The sequence below is a fragment of the Arachis hypogaea genome, chromosome 16 (genome assembly GCF_003086295.3).
Source record: "Arachis hypogaea cultivar Tifrunner chromosome 16, arahy.Tifrunner.gnm2.J5K5, whole genome shotgun sequence".
Taxonomy (NCBI): domain Eukaryota; kingdom Viridiplantae; phylum Streptophyta; class Magnoliopsida; order Fabales; family Fabaceae; genus Arachis; species Arachis hypogaea.
Window position 1 is genome coordinate 6,447,781 of NC_092051.1, and position 16,615 is coordinate 6,464,395.

General features: G+C 33.4%; 1 protein-coding gene and 1 long non-coding RNA gene across 2 annotated transcripts; one reads left to right on the forward strand and one right to left on the reverse strand.

Annotated features, from left to right (window-relative positions):
- The first annotated feature begins 4,381 nt into the window (after nt 1-4,381).
- On the forward strand, nt 4,382-5,212 carry LOC112758033 (dirigent protein 22-like). Its single transcript, XM_025806592.3, has one exon. It carries the CDS (start codon nt 4,391-4,393, stop codon nt 4,967-4,969), a length of 579 nt encoding a protein of 192 aa, XP_025662377.1. The 5' UTR covers nt 4,382-4,390; the 3' UTR covers nt 4,970-5,212.
- Nucleotides 5,213-6,790: 1,578 nt separating this feature from the next.
- LOC140179885 (uncharacterized) lies at nt 6,791-9,063 on the reverse strand. The gene is made up of 4 exons (XR_011873752.1): nt 8,885-9,063; nt 8,739-8,793; nt 8,522-8,650; nt 6,791-7,079 (listed from the first exon to the last, which is right to left on the reverse strand). It is a non-coding gene; the product is annotated as an uncharacterized lncRNA (long non-coding RNA).
- Nucleotides 9,064-16,615: the final 7,552 nt, after the last annotated feature.

Here is a 16,615-nt window from a genome sequence, read left to right on the forward strand (position 1 = left end):
CCATTATTATTCATACTTGTAAAAACACTAACTTTCCTCTCTTTTGTACAACAATTTCTCTACCAATAATAAATACATAATCCAGCCAAGCTAGCTAGCTGCATGAATTAATTAAGTACTATTTTCTAATTTCACATAGCGGATAATACAAATGCAACTTCTATATTCTGTACCATTTTCTAACATGCATGAATGCTGCAAAACATGAAATAGGACTAGGTTCACAATATACAGAAAGTGTAATCAATGAGCTTTCACAAAATCAATGAATCATACACAATAAACCAAATACTCTGATAATGCAGCCATCTCAAGAACTAAGCAGCAAGGAGAAATTAAAATTGTACAATGACATGTACAGGCTTCAAATAGATTCAACTAAGCAAGCAGATTTAAAATTGTTCCATCAAAGGCATTTGGATGGATCAAAGTTATCAGATCAAAATTTTGCTGAGATAAAATGTTAACCTTTTCTAGCAAAAATGGTTAAAAAATACCAAGGTGTAAAGCACAATTAACGGACCAGCAACACAGCATATGAATAATAAAATACCAATGCTCAATGGTCACTTGGAAGAGTCAATAACAAAGTCCTTGTTCTTGTAAAAAATGACTTGATTAGATATGTATTCTCTATATACCCTTCATCCTTTATCCTTAAAGTATTACTAGAATTTCAGTCTCGTTAACTCCCACCTTCCCATTTAACATCCCTATCAAGTAACGTATATTTTTATAAACTTGTGCGGATAACAAATCTAAAATCCAGGTCATCAACCCAATAATCCACAATATATTATATTATCAATTATCCAACAATACCGAATACCACCAGAATATTGATTATAACAGTTTGATAAAACTGAAACTAGGGCCAAGTTGTAGTGTTGAACAGTTGCCAATGTTGTATATTTCTTATAACACTTTAATAGTATTATAGTGTATATCAATCTCAATTTCTTCTTATTATTTTCCTTTTCCTTACTACAGAATGATCAATTCTACTCCTCACAAAGGCTAAAGAGGAATAGTATAATAATGATAAATCAAGATCATCATATTCATATATAATAAGAAAGTTGAAAGAAAAATAACCTTGTTTGAAGTGTGCTCTAGAAGCTTCTTTACTGCAAATAATTTTGCAATTATTATCAACAGCGAAAACAAAAACACCTTTTGGCAATTTTCGTGCACAATACTTAACAATCAACACCAAACGAAGTCGCTTCCTGTACAAGAACCGGGTTTATTGAAGAGCCTCTACACACTGTCAGTTCCAGATAAATCTGCATTAAAACAACGCGATTTCAATTCCCAAAACTCTCTATAGAGTGCTGTATAGTGGCTTCAAATTTCAAAGCTTAGAAGCAGAACATAGATGTTAGTAGCACACAAAGAGCATAGTGGAGATCGGCATTTTTCTTTTATAATGTCCAAAATTCAAATGCATGTATCTTTTAATCCATAGTGTGCATTATTCTCACCTTGTAGTCCTATTAATCTGGTCTAGTTTAATTACGTTATCTTACCTATGTATAAAACAAGTAACACTCTCAACACAAGTTTTCTTTAGTTGGAAGAATTGAATCGAAACCTTGGTTAGGTGATCATCTCAAGATATTTTAGCCTAGTGAATGTTAGGGCAGCCGGAAATGTTTAAGGCTTGTTTAATGTTCATGACTCATTTGAGAAGGAAAATTAATTTAAAGGGTTAACTGGTAAACTTAAAAGTAGAGATCACGTGTACAAGAGACAAAAAAAGAGTAAATGATGACAACCATTTGGCCTCTATTTATTAGGATTCATCCAAAAACTTGTAACTAGATTAGTCTAAGAGTCTTCACTTTAAAAGGAACATGCATGCGGATCCAGAGGGGGTTCAGTATGGGTTTAGAGGATAATACTTTTTTTTTAACTCGTACTAAATCTTGCTTGATTCATTTAAACTCACATGATTGTCCTTCAAAGTCTACTAACTAAGGCCGGTTTAAGAGAGAAGGGAAAGATGGATGATTGATCATAAGAAAAATAGGAGAAACAAATAAAAAATGAACAGTTGATTGAGAGGCACAGTATCTTTAAAGATTAATTCAATTGAATGAGAACAACATGCTCTTTAGATCACTCGAACCAGCCAACCCTGTTTCTCAGCTCCACACTCATAACACTATGCAAAAAGTACTCGAGCTATTTACAGAATAAGAGAGTGACTCAAGGGGAGAGATAGACGAGATTAATTCTCTACAATCTAGTCTCATTACTTAAGAGAAACAAAATAATAGAGCAATTCATTCTTGCTGATCAAACACAGATGTACGTATACTCTAATCAGCATTGTCTCTTAAAAGATAAAATTACAATCTGCTAATTAATCTAACTCAATTAGCTATCTAGCCAATCAACACTCACATGTTCAATTGGTTAAAATTATGACAGAAGCAGAAGAATGATTAGCCAGTTGAGCTTGCTCATATGGGACCAAGTCACATGAATCAAATCCGGCCCTAACCCTAAACAGCAGCAGTTAACCTCAATTAATAGAAGATATAGACAAATTCTTGTTCAAAATTCCGAACCAAGAATGAAAACATGAAGGAAAGCTCAAAGTGTTAGAACTAACTAGTGACAGGAAGAGGCCGTAATAGCTCAGGATGGCGAACGGTGGAGGGTGGACTTAACAGTTTCGTGCACGACCAAGGTGATGGGAGACTTCGATACCGGTGGGAGAAGCGTGTATGGGAGTTGTGCGACTTCACAACCCAAACAGAGGCGTAGGGTGTTGCAGATCTTGGGAATTTCCCACACCCTGGACGGAGAGTATGGGTTTCCAGAACTGTGGATGAGACAAAGGCTCGACGGAAGCCAGAGGACGATGGATCGGCTGCAGTGGCGCAATGGAACAGTGACGGCAGTGTTCGCGCGCTTCCAAAGACTCTTCGCGGGGTTCTACAAAATTTGGGGAGGACTCAATTAGAATTTATAGGATAAATTAAAAAGGGTAAAACAGAAATTGAGTTAATAGATCCTTACCTAACGGCGTTTCACTAAACAATCGCCATTGTTCTGAAGGCACACGAAGATATCCTTCTACCACACCCTTGCTTTGCGGTGACAAGGTGAAACGCCGCCAATTCTCTGCTGCTATGTTCCGTTCCTAGTGTAGTGATAACATACACATTGGCATTTACGATCACTATGGCCAAATCCAATCACTGTCCTCTATTTTCCTTGTTCTTATTGTGACTTCTGTCACCGCCAAAGCACAAAGCTTCCATCAAAGCATTTCTCTAACATCAAGTAAATTTTTCAATCAACTAAATCAAGTAAAGTCATTCTAATCTAGTTCAGGTAAATTTATTTTTCCATATATATTTATTATATTCAAAATTGACCCATGTGGAAAAATTTATTTGGTGAATTTAAGTCCGAATTGATGAAACTTTGATTTTTCAAATGTAGTTTATTAAATTTAGTTTTCTAAAGATAATTGTCAAAAAATTGTAACAGCTACAGTTGATAAATTAAAATAAAAGTCACTTTTAATAATAAGTATATATTATAAAAAAATATATTTTGTAAAATTAATTTTAAAATTTAAAATAATTTTTCAATAGACAGAAATGTTAAAAAACATTAAAAATCTATATATTCATTAATATATAAAATAATAGTAGATTTTTAACTTTAAAAATGATAAATTAATTTTAACATATCATTCTAAAGACTTATAAAAATATCTAAAAGTATAACCATAATGATTATGGTCGGATATTCAATATGACACAATCGTCATTTTCATACCATATATGATCAATATTAATAGGCAGTTTAGATATCAAATCTCAAATTTAGGCAAGGAGTTTCTACTTCCTTAACTGTTGTTGTTATTTATTAATAGGAAAAGTATAGGAACTAATATTATTTGTCAATTTATTGTCAATAATAATTAATTATTATATTTTAAACACATATATAAAGAGATACGTCCAAAAATATATTTATAAATATATTTTTATTAAACACAACTATAAAAAAGACATTTTTATTAGATACATCTACAAAGACATTTTTATTAAAAATAGTTATAAATAAAAATTAGCAGAAGTTGGCAGAAATACTGTTGGTAACTAGCGAGATTGTTATTAATAACATGTCAATATTACATTCAATCATCCACATCCACTGCAGCTGAGGGATAAGCACCGTAAAATACTAAAATTGGCCATTTGGTTATATCTTACAGCTTGGAGTAAAAGATTGAAATCCATGCATGCAATTAATGCCACAAGCCACAAACAAGAAACTCTTATTATCTCTTATTATAAAATGAGAACCCTTTCTCTTTATTCAAACATCTCTTACTAATAATTCAAACTTAACATACACCACCATGGCAATGGCGAAATCCAAAACCCTCTTCTCTATCTTCTTCATTCCCCTCTTATTCTCCACCCTTGTCACCGCCAAAGACCCTCGTTTCGATCGAAGCCTGTCTCCAAAATCACTGGGCCTCCGCAAGGAGAAGCTTAGCCACCTCCACTTTTACTTCCACGACATTCTCAGCGGCCAAAACCCCACCGCTGTTAGGGTGGCCCAAGCTACAATGACGGCTACGTCCCCCACGTTCTTCGGAGCCGTAATGATGGCCGATGACCCCTTAACCGTTGGGCCTGAGCCCGACTCGAAGCTCATAGGAAAAGCCCAGGGGATTTATGCGTCTGCGTCACAAAAGGATCTGGGGCTATTGATGGTGATGAACTTTGCATTCATGGAAGGGAAGTACAATGGGAGCACAGTGAGCTTGTTGGGGCGGAATGCGGTGTTTTCCGGCGTGAGGGAGATGTCGATCGTGGGAGGGAGTGGGGTTTTCCGATTTGCACGTGGATACGCTCAGGCCAAGACTTTCTGGCTTAACACCACCTCCGGCGATGCTATTGTCGAATATAATGTCTATGTTTTGCATTATTAAATAAATAACTTCACGGCAATGAACTAGAATTCAAATGACATGTTTTTTCCGCACTCATCTAGTGTTTCATGGAATAAGAGAGTTGTGAAGGGAAAGGAGAAAAAGAAGATTTGACGTAGAAGATGATTATTTGTAAAAGGTGGTTAGAATGGCTACGCTTCCAATAATGTGGCTATAAGTAAGATGTGACTGCTGAACATGCTAATTATTAATAATAAAAGTGTCAAGTTAATTATTAAGCTAAAGAACCATTTTCCTTTCCAAAATTCTTAATTTTAATTTTCTAATTCTTTTTTTGTACTCTTCTGTTTTTACTCTAGTCTGATTTTTTTTTTAAATTTACCATATAATTTGGGTTAATATTTTAATTTGGTTTTTTCATAGATACAAATTAGTGAATGGACATAGATTAAAAGAAGAAAAGAAAAATATTGACTGTTCTAATAAGTACAATTTTGTTATCCGTAATTTTGTACAACTATTTATCACTTATATCGTATAATTATTGTATCTCTAATCTAAATTGTATGTATATGTCTATATGAGACCCAATCTAACTCAAACACACTAATAAATTAATAAAAAGTAAAAAATCATACAGATAAAGAGGTTTAAAATATCATTTTGTAATAATTAAAATTTAATATATATAATCTATTAAATTGTATTATTTTTGTCAAAATTAGATCAGATAAATCAATTTGACCAAAAAATCAGTGAATCAAACTTTGAACCAACCTAAATTAATATTTTTTTATAAAAAATGACTACAATACTCTTATTTTAAAAAAATGATTAAAATATCCCTATTTTATATATATTAATTTTAAAAATTTTAAATTCTAACTCTACAACGGCATAGAGAAAAGAGAAAGGTTAGGATTTAGAGTTTTAAAATTAATATATATATATATATATATATATATATATATATAAAAGTATTTTAATAATTTTCTATATAATAGGAGTATTGTAGTTATTTGTTATAAAAAGATATTAATTGAAACCGATTTAAAGTATGGTTTACCAATTTATTCAGTCTAATTTTGACAAAAATTAATACGATTTAATCGATAACATGTGTTAAATTTTAATTATTAAAAATTACATACTTTTAACAAATGATAATAAATCCATGCCTCAAACACAATAATAACAAAATATTTTATATCCTTTTAATAAAAGAAGTAATGATCATTATAGTGAGAACCGTAGCAAGAAATTAGAGATAGTTGAAGTTACTTATTAATTAAGACTCAAGATTAATTGGCTAAAATTTGATATGTTTGGTTAGTTGTGTAAAATCTGTGAAATTAGTGAATAATTAGTTAATAAATTAATTATTAATTAAATAAATTAAAAAATTGAATTTTATGTTTTAGTGAGGTAGAACTAATTAAAATAAGAATTTTGACATTAATTTTAAGAAATTTGGCCTAAAATTGAACTGAACAGACCGAATCGAACGAACCGAGTCTGAAATAGGCCCATGGCCCATCATATAAATAACAAACTCAGCCATCTTTCTTCCTCATTCCATGAAAAACGCTGAATCAAGAGGGGAGGGGCTGAACATGGAGCTCAATGTAACACCCTACCACACAAAGCTTTACGCTTAAGTCGTAAAATAGAGGTGATGTGGTATTACGACCTCTAAAATAAAATAAGTACATATAATAGCAGAAGAGTTATAATATGCTAGGAGCCTTGAAGGATAGGGGAAATAAAAATCGCGAGATAAAAGCGCAACGCTCAAGGAACGAGTTAACTTGCATGCTAAGAAAACTGTAACTGTCAAACATAAGGTAACAGAAGTAGGAATAGAGTGCCAAAGATACAAAATAACAAGCTCCTAACTCAGCCTGCGAAGTCAAGACTGGCCGGAGAATATTTACACATATATACATACATATCCAAAACCCAAAAGTACATACACACAATCCTGCCTCTCCATAAACCTCTAAGAGGATCAAAAAGGACAAGTTAAGCGGAGAGAAAGCTAAGTACATATATATACATCACTGTACAACAAAACTATACAACAACACTATCCAGTAACCCCTCCGCTTTAAGAGTCCAGACGCCTAACGAGATGGCTCCCGACCTGCATCTGAAAAACAACAACATAGTATGGAATGAGAACCGGAGGTTCTCAGTATGGTAAAGGTGCCACACACATAATATATAAGGTCCTGGGAATGCCAGAGGCAATCCTAGAACGCCGACACTCAGATTGTAGAGCTTAAAGTATTAAACAGAAGCCATAAAAGACGGTTTCCTAAAAATATTTAATCCTAACTTAACTTAACCTTAAATCTAAGTCCTATACTGCCATTCCTCCATACCTCCAATTCCATCATGCATTTTCACAGACAAATAAACAGGTAAAGGCAAACACAAGAAAGTTACAACTACTGCAGGTAACAAATACACATTTAGCATGGCAAATACAGATAGGCACACCCAATTAGAGCACAAGCAAGTAATTCAAGTAATATGCATATGATGCATGCCTGTCCTATGGCTGATGAGGCTCATCTGTCGGTTATCCAGCCAACCCGACAAGTCTAAATTGTCCTTAGACTGTCCCCCGACGTGCATCCCCAAGAGTCTATGCATAGATTTTTCTCAAATAATCAATATTGCTCAATGGGGGTAACATTCCCGGGAATTTATATAGTGCCCGGTCACACTTACGTCGTAGGGTCAACAGAGTATCGAGTTTTCAACCTGGTACACGTGGTGGCAAGCCACGGCACTTAATCCAGGGAATCTCGTATCTCAGATTATTCAAATTCACAAGCCATATAAATAATTCAATTATAATTCATCAACATCAACATCATTCTCAATCGCATATCATTCATCATCATACATCAATCATATACAATCCTTATCCTTCATTATCACACTTCCCATTCCGTCCATCAATAGTTCCAATTCAAAACATAATTCATTCTTTGCTAAATGAATCAAACTTAAAACATGCTCATTTTCTTAATAACTCAAAATCAAACCATATAACCTTTGAATCTAAATCTTTTTAAATAATCATATAAACAAAATCTCTAATTTTTTATAAAATTTCGGCAGCATCTCCTCTAAAACTCGGACTTTGCCACCCTGTTCGGGTCCAAACCTGTATTCTTTTCAATTCAACATATCCTTTCTCATCATCATAACAACCACCACAATAAATCTACCTCAAATCAACAATTAAACTCATACAATATTCAAATCCAACAACCAAAATTCAACTAAGGATCATAGTTCACAAATCCTAGGCTTTTAACACAAAATACCTCAAATTAATAATTCACCAAATCATTAGTTAATCAACAATAACATTCAACCATAATTCTCTCCAAATTAACATAACAACATTCACCATCCAAAATTAAAAACTAATTATCCAATAAACTTCAACCAAATATATTCATCGATAAATTACTAAACATTAAACATACACCTGCATTCCAACTTATCCAATGGTCATCTAGCCTAAGTTTTCACAGAACATTATATATTAAATGCAAGAAACCTAAACCATACCTTAGCCGATTTCCACGTAACGACCAAAGCTATTTATTCAAAACCAAAACAGACCCTCAAAACTCAACTAATCCGCTTCCTCCAAGTTCCAGTATTCACAATTTCAAGCTCCAATTATTTATTTTCAACCTAATACACATTCATAATACATATATACCCAATTTAATACTCAAAGCTCAAATTTAATGAAAATAAAATAGAATTATCGTATCCTCACCTTACCCAAGCTTCACATAAGCAAGAGTGAATGTTTCTCTCAAGCTAATTGGATCCTAAAACATCAGAAATCAAAGAAATTCAATATTCCCACTTAAAATTCGAAAATTGGGGGAAGATGAAGCTGAGAGTGATTAAACAAGTTACCTATGAAATTGTTCCGGTAGAAATGTAGAGCTCGACGCGGTGAACGCGTGGCCGCAAACGGTGCGGCGATTGGAGCTCGGACGGAGAAGTTACGGGGATCGGAAATTTACGTTGGGGTTACGGGATATTTCTCGTTTCTCTTCTCCCTGGAAGCTGAAAGCTTCGTTGCTGCAGTAATGAGGGAGAAGACAAAGCTGGGTTCATTTAATAGGGCTGGTCCGGTTGAACCGACAGCCCGGTTCGGGTCCGGTTCAACCGGTTTGGTCTTTTCGGTCCATTCTTGGACCGTTTTCTTCAAAATTAGTGTCAAAATTCTCGTTTCGATGAGCTCTACCCTATTTTGATATAATATTCGCATTTCTAATCCTCCTTATTAAAAAATAATTTATTAACTAATTATCTACTAATTTAACCGGGGTTTACACTCAAACCCTAACTCTAATTTTAAATCAAGATAACTTCCTACTCCGAACTCCAATCGTCGCATCGTTTGTGGTCACACGTTCATCTCGACGAGTTCTACAAGACCATCCAACAATTTCATAGGTAAGCTTCATTTTCACTTCATGTAGCTCAACCTTTATTTTTGAAAATTAATTGGGTTTAGTGTTGAGAAATTATGTAATTTTGATTTAGCTGGGTTGAAGGTATCCTTGTAATCAACTCCAGGAACTTGTGTGAATCCCTTTGCAACGAGGCGAGATTTGTAACGTTTCACACTACCATCCGAATGATACTTGACCTTGAATACTCACTTACATCCTATTGCCTTCTTGCCAAGTGGAAGTGAGGTCAATTTCCAGGTTTTATTTTCATCCAGAGCAGTCAGTTCAGTCTTAATAGCTTCTTGCCAGTAAGTTTGAGATATCGCCTCTTCATAGTGCTTAGGCTCAATGTTTTGAATAACTAATGAGTATGCAAGATGCATGGGAGAAATAGAATAATAGGATAAAAAGTCTGAGATAGGATATCTTTAAAATTTTCCCAGGGTTTTTGAATTTTCATTAATGGCTGTCAAACATTTGTATTCTTTCAAGTAAGCTGGTGGTTTTGAAATTCTTGTGGATCTTCTCAGCATAACATGAGTAGGTAGACTAGGTGAATCATGCAATTGTGTATATAATCTAGGACTAGTGTCTACATTTGTGTGTGATGTATGGTCAGGATTGTCAAAAGCTTTCAAATAATGCATGAGACTATCATGGGGCAGGGAATGTGAGATGCTATCTTTGTCTAGACTATCTAAATAAATACTAGAATGTATAGGAGATGAATGTTGAATATGATTCTGATTCATGTGATCATGATTGAGTGCATGTGCATTATTATTTGGATTTGTGATATGCAATAGGACAGTTGAAAATTTTCATTTGCAAAATTGGTGTTAGTATTTTTAGATTGAGTCCTAGCATCTTCATATTAAGCCTCAACCCCCGAGTATGAAAATAAATCTTCATAAAATTGAACATCTCTAGAAGTGAAAAATGCTTTAGTTTGTAATTCAAATACCAGATCGTCCTTAACACCCTTCCTGAATTCAAGATGCAGACATTTTCTTGCTCTTGGATCCAGTTTTGTTCTGTTACACGTAATAGCATTATCATAAGCAAGGCAACCAAACACCCGAAAATGAAGTAAATTTGGTGGAGCATTGTATAAAACCTGATAGGGTGTTCGGTTGGTCAAGAATGGCAAGGACAACCTGTTAATAAAATAAATCGCATGTTGAACACCATAGCTGCAAAAGATTTTGGACAGGTGAGAATGAATCATAATGGTGCGAGCCACAGTTAGAATGTGTTGATGCTTTCGCTTAACAATTCCATTCTGCTGTGGTGTCTCAACACAAGATCGTTGGTGCAAAATTCCAAAATTATTATAAAATGAAGGCATTAAAAATTCAACCATGGTTTTGACAAAATTAATAAAATTCTTCACCAATTGAGCTGTTTCAACCTTGGTTTTGATAAGAAAAATTCATGTAAATTTAGATTTATCATCCACAACTAATAAAAAATATTTGTGACCGGAAAATAAAGGAATGGAGACCGGGCCCCAAATATCCAAATGAATTAACTCAAGTACATTTTTAGCGACAGAAACACTATGAGAAAATGCTAATCATTTTTGCTTTCCAAGATGATAAGAATTACATGGCTCCTTACTTATTGAACAATCTACAAATTCAAACTATTGTTTAAGTGTTGCTAACCTATTATTAGATGGATGTCCTAGTTTATCATGCCACAAATTTTTTTGAGATGTATGAGGGATGAGTGCAGTAATTAATGTGTGATGTATGTGTTGGTCTTTGAACCTCGTGGTGCAAAATGTATAGGCCATCAATATTTCTAGCTGCACCAATTATCTTCAAAGTGTGCCGATCCTGTATCTCACACTTTTCATCAGTAAAACTCATTTTGCAATGCAATGATGATGTCGGTTTTGAGACTGAAATTAGTTTAAATTGAATGAAGAGATGTATAATGCATTTGTGAGAAATAATGTGCCAGAAAACACAATCGTGCCCATGATGCAGCTAGTGGTGTAGGCACCATTGGGTAATATAACCATTATTGGTTCAATTTTTCGAAAATCTTTGATGTTATATGAGACATGGTACGTGGCACCAGTATCTATTATCCAAGACATATGCTTTTGAATGCATACATCTAGAGCCTGTATATGAGAATTGAAATGCAAAAGATGAACTATTCTACCTTGATGAGGTGATGGTTGAGGTTGTGTCGTAATCTGGATGACACTATAGATATGCTTGACCTCTTGCTTGCTAAGTAGGGCTAGTAGGGCTTCCGTTTGATCTGGAGTGAATCCAGCCCCTGTGATTTCACTCACTCTTAATTGGCTTTGATTGGTACTGAGCTCATCATTAATACCCTTAGTACCTGCATTTGCTGAAATGCAATTGAGGACTGGTGTGGCAGTGTTTTGAGAGTTGGAATATTCATATCGTTGTTACCCGTGCTTCTTATAACAAGTATCAACACCATGTCCAGCCTTGTTGCAAAAAGTGCACTGCAGCCTACTTCTGCCACCTTGTCCTCTCCCAGGCTAAAATCTACCTTCTCTGCCTCTCCTTCTCCCTCTACCTAGTGAAGGCGATGCAGTGTTAAAGTGATGAGCAGAGCTAGCCAAAATCTTAATGTCCGAGGTAGAGTCAGGACTGAGAAACTGTCGTTCTTGCTGTGTGATCATAGCAAAGACCGCATTCAGATTTGGTACATTATCCATGAGCATTATTTGTGATCGAACGGTGGACTATTGTTCATTTAAACCTCGAAGGAACTTTGTCACCTTATCTTCCTCTCTTTGCTTTCTAATTATAGATAAGGCGCACGAACACTTTTTATCACAGTTACATTGTGGCAAGATTCTGAAATTGTCGATTTCTTCCAAACTAACTTGAGCTTGGTATAGCAATTCGTCACATTCATGTCTCCTTGCTTGAGTGCATACACTTCTTCATATAATTCAGCCACTCGAAATCTGTCCCCTTGATAATATCTATGCTTTAGATCATCCCATATCTCATAGGCTAAATTGTTCCACAAAATACTTTGGTAGATATCTGGACTTAGTGAGAGATTAAGCCAACCAACGACATATGTGTTGCACCTCTCCCACGCCTTAAACAATGGATCTAAGCTATCCTATTTCTCAATACTACCATCTACAAATTTTAGCTTATTTTTCGATTTGAGAGCTAACAGCATAGCTCTACTCCATAGTTCGATCCAGTTAGAACAACAAAAGTGAGAGGTATACCTGGACTTTCAGATGGGAGAATGAAGTACGAATTTGTAGGATCCTGACTCGGATTCACGCTTTTGCTAATGTGTGATTAGATCGCAGCAATCTGATTGAAGAATGCAGCAAACTGAGTTGCGTCCGTGATGGAAAATTGCATTCCACTAGAACTTAAATTGGAACTTATAACTATGGAAACTGTGGATCTGGTGCACAGATCTGAACCTTTCTCTTTTAATATCGTTGATCAGAACATCTTGTCGCTTCGATATGACTCGTCAAACTAGGAAACAATTAGGCTCTCATCAAGCTCTGTGGTGTGAGTTTGAAAGAGGAGAAGAAGTTGTAGGAGAAGAAGAAATCGGAGATTGAAGAAGAAATTGCAGAAAAATACGAGATCGAAAATCGAAGAATCTTAAAAGAAAAATCAGAACGCTCGAAGAGAACTTGAACTTGGAGAAATCAGTCTTGAAGAGGAACCTAGATCCATCGTCTCTCTCCAACCACAATTAGAATTGAAGATCAAGCCACTCTTTCTTCAATCGATGGTTTCGCTCACTCTTTCTCTCTCCATGCTCAACGCACCATGTTAAAGGTTACACATGAGAATGGAAAAAGAGTGCAAGGGATAGGAAAACCAGAGAGAAAAATGAGTGGAAATGTGAACTTGTATTAAATGATGAATCATACCTTTTATATAACTGGTCTTTCTATATTTATACACAGCTAACTAACTACTGATTAGTATAAATATCTAACTACTCTAATCTGTTTTCTCTAACTAATTATCAGCAAACTCACTTATCAAATAACAGTTTTTAAGAGTTTTTTGGGCTTTTAATTAAAGTATTAGAATTACTCTAATATTTTTGCCAAATGGTTGACTCCATATTTTGGAAGCGTGTTAGGTGAGAGTAAAATTTTTTAGGTGCTATGGAGCTCCGCATGCATGATTGGTTTTTGTGGTTGTGAACATCTTTTTTGGTTGATTCTTATTTCTTGAATCTTTATCTTCTCCTATTTGGAGTCAAGGCAAAAAAAAAATCTATTTTGGCAAACGAGTTTATTGATATATTTTACAATTTTTAAATGCAAAACAATAAAAAACAAAATGCATAAAACGAAGGAGAAAGAGGTTCTAGGAACAAAAGTTTATGGGTGAATAAAGTTTCATTTCCGTTTAGAAGGAAAATGTATGTCACAATGTATAAGCACGTGAATCATTGCAAGAAAGATAACACTGTTCCCCACTATGAACCCGTTAACTCTACTCCACAAGTAATGGAGTAGTACGTAAAAAAAAAAGTCAGAGTAGTGACAGTATAATATATAATAGAGAGTGAATTACCAATTCAGTTTTGTCTATTTTTTAAATAACAATGTTATTCTTGGGAATAAAAACGATTCATTTTTATTTTTAATCCTTATTTTCGTGACACAACACAATCTTTGTGAATATTTCTCTATCAAGTTTTGACGAAAAATGCTGAAATATCACGATAACACTCTGACCTGGCATATTAGATGAATGACGTATTCGTTAGATACTTAATTAATTGGACAATATAAAATAGACAGGAATAAAATTGTCCACATTCATGTCATTAAAAACGACGTCGTTTACCGTGGAGGAAAATTTTTCAATTGCCTCTTAGATTGTGGGTTTTCGTAAAACCCCATCAATAAAACATCACAATTACAAGAAACTTTAGGAGGGAAGCTGGTAATCGTGGAGACTATTATTGACGCTTGGTAATAGGTCGAGGGAGGTGCTGATGTCGCTGCTGACAAGGGTACTGACGAAGCTTGTTTGACAGCGGCTAGACGGAGTTTGATAGATTTCGTTGACGACACTTCGCACTGTGAAGATTAGTAATTTTCTCCACGTATGCGCTTGTCTCTTGTGTTTTATGTAGTTCTACAATGTGATTCTAATTCTGATAAGTCACCATTGTTGTTTGTAACTTATTGTGGTACTGGTTATAAAAATTATAAATACAAATAAATATTGTGTATTTTAATAAAAAATAATTTAGTATGCAGTTCTCTCGGACAACCAATTTTTTAATAGGAAACTAAATAATGTAGTCATAATTAACTATTTGTTAATATATATACTATTAGGATTTGTTATTAAAGTTGGAATAAATAAATTATGGTACTGTACTATATTACAGATGGTTGTGTATGGTTATTTCTGTATTTTATCATGGAAAAAGGTTTTGTAAAGACTCTGAAAAAAGTCTTTGCTATTTGCATGGTAAAGTGGAGCAGAAATTTTTTTCTTTAGACCTGGATTATATAAAACTTTTTGACTTGATTGAGTTGTTTAAGGAATTGGGTTGTTTAGAATATAAGAAAATATACTAGTTTGATATGAGAACATCTAATATAAAGTCTAAATTTCATGTCATCAAAAAAGATGCAGAAATTAATCAGATGAGAAAAGCTAAGTTGAGGGACCTGGAAACTAATGAATTGTATATTTATGTTGATCACCATGTGGATATGCCTGAAGTGGTTGGTAAAAAGTGTAGTTGAGGAGATTGTTGTGGTGAGTTTGTCATTTTCATCATCTGAAGATGGCTATGAAACTATAGAAGATGAATTCAAGTAGTAGTGATGAGGGGAAAAAATAAAGAGTGCCAAAGAAAAAAATTTTAAGTAAGAAGAAAATGTGTGATGAGGCTGTTGATTATGAAATAGAAGATAAGAGTACTAATAATAAAGAGCTAAGAAATAAAAAGAATAATGTGTTAAGGGATAGAGTTTTACCTGAAAAAAAAAAAGGTGTAATAATGCTGGTCCATTTAGTATTAAGCCAAGAAAAGCAACAATAAATTAAAAATCTTAAATTGGAGACATGAATTAATGAAATGCCCTTTAAAATTTAAATGGATCTCTAGCCACACAAGATACTTGATATATTTAGAACAAAAAAGAAAAATTTAAAAGGTAAAAAATTAGAAAGACAGAATTTGAAGATCAAGATAAAAAAAAAATGTAGAAAAAATGTAGAAAGTGGTTAAAATAGATCCAATAAATTAATAAAGAAAGAGACCGATAATGAGACGTTTAAAATGTAAAAAGTGAAAATTGATTAATGAGAAAGTAGTTATTGATTGTCTGCAAACAAGTTTTGAAAAAAAGAACTATAGTGAAGTAGATTATAATACAAGAAGAAGAAAAAAATAATTAAAAATTGCTAGACATGTAGTTTTTTATTTATGTGTTTTTGAGAGTTTTTTAGGTTCTTAAAGTATTAGAATTATTCTGATGTCTTTGCCAAATGGTTGACTCGATATTTTGGAAGTGTATGTGTTAGGTGAGAGTAAAATTTTTTAGGTGCCCTAGAGATGCGCATGACTTGTTTTTGTGGTTGTGAACATCAACACTGTTCCCCAGTCCCCACTACAAATACAAGGAACCCTTCAACTCTACTCAATAAAAGTCATTGAATAGTGACAGTACAATATATAATAGATACTTGGATAATTTTTATTTAGTTTTTTGAACTTTTATTAATATAAGCCTACTCAATTTACTCCAACAAAAAATATTAAAGGACCAATATTTTTTATTAATATTAATTAATATTTTCTTTTTATACTATTAAGATTGAGGTTTAAACTTACTTTTTAAAATTTAAAATATTAGTCAAAGTGTTGATAAAAACAATAATAAAATTTATTGATTATATAATATTTTTCTAATTCATCAGTTCAGTTTTACAAAAAAAAAAGTATATATATATATATATATATATATATATATATATATACGTGTGGTTTTTTTTTTTTTTTGTGCAAGACCTATTTGACTAATAATAATGCTATTTATATATTAAAAGACTTTTATATGAAGATGCTACTATTAATAATCAATTATATATTTAAAATGTTTTTAATTAATAATACAAAGAAAACATATATTGTTAAAAAAATATTGATATTATATAAACGT

Excerpts from the sequence above, each read along its gene's own strand:
- LOC112758033 (XM_025806592.3), top strand. The coding sequence starts at position 4,391 with ATGGCAATGGCGAAATCCAAAACCCTCTTCTCTATCTTCTTCATTCCC.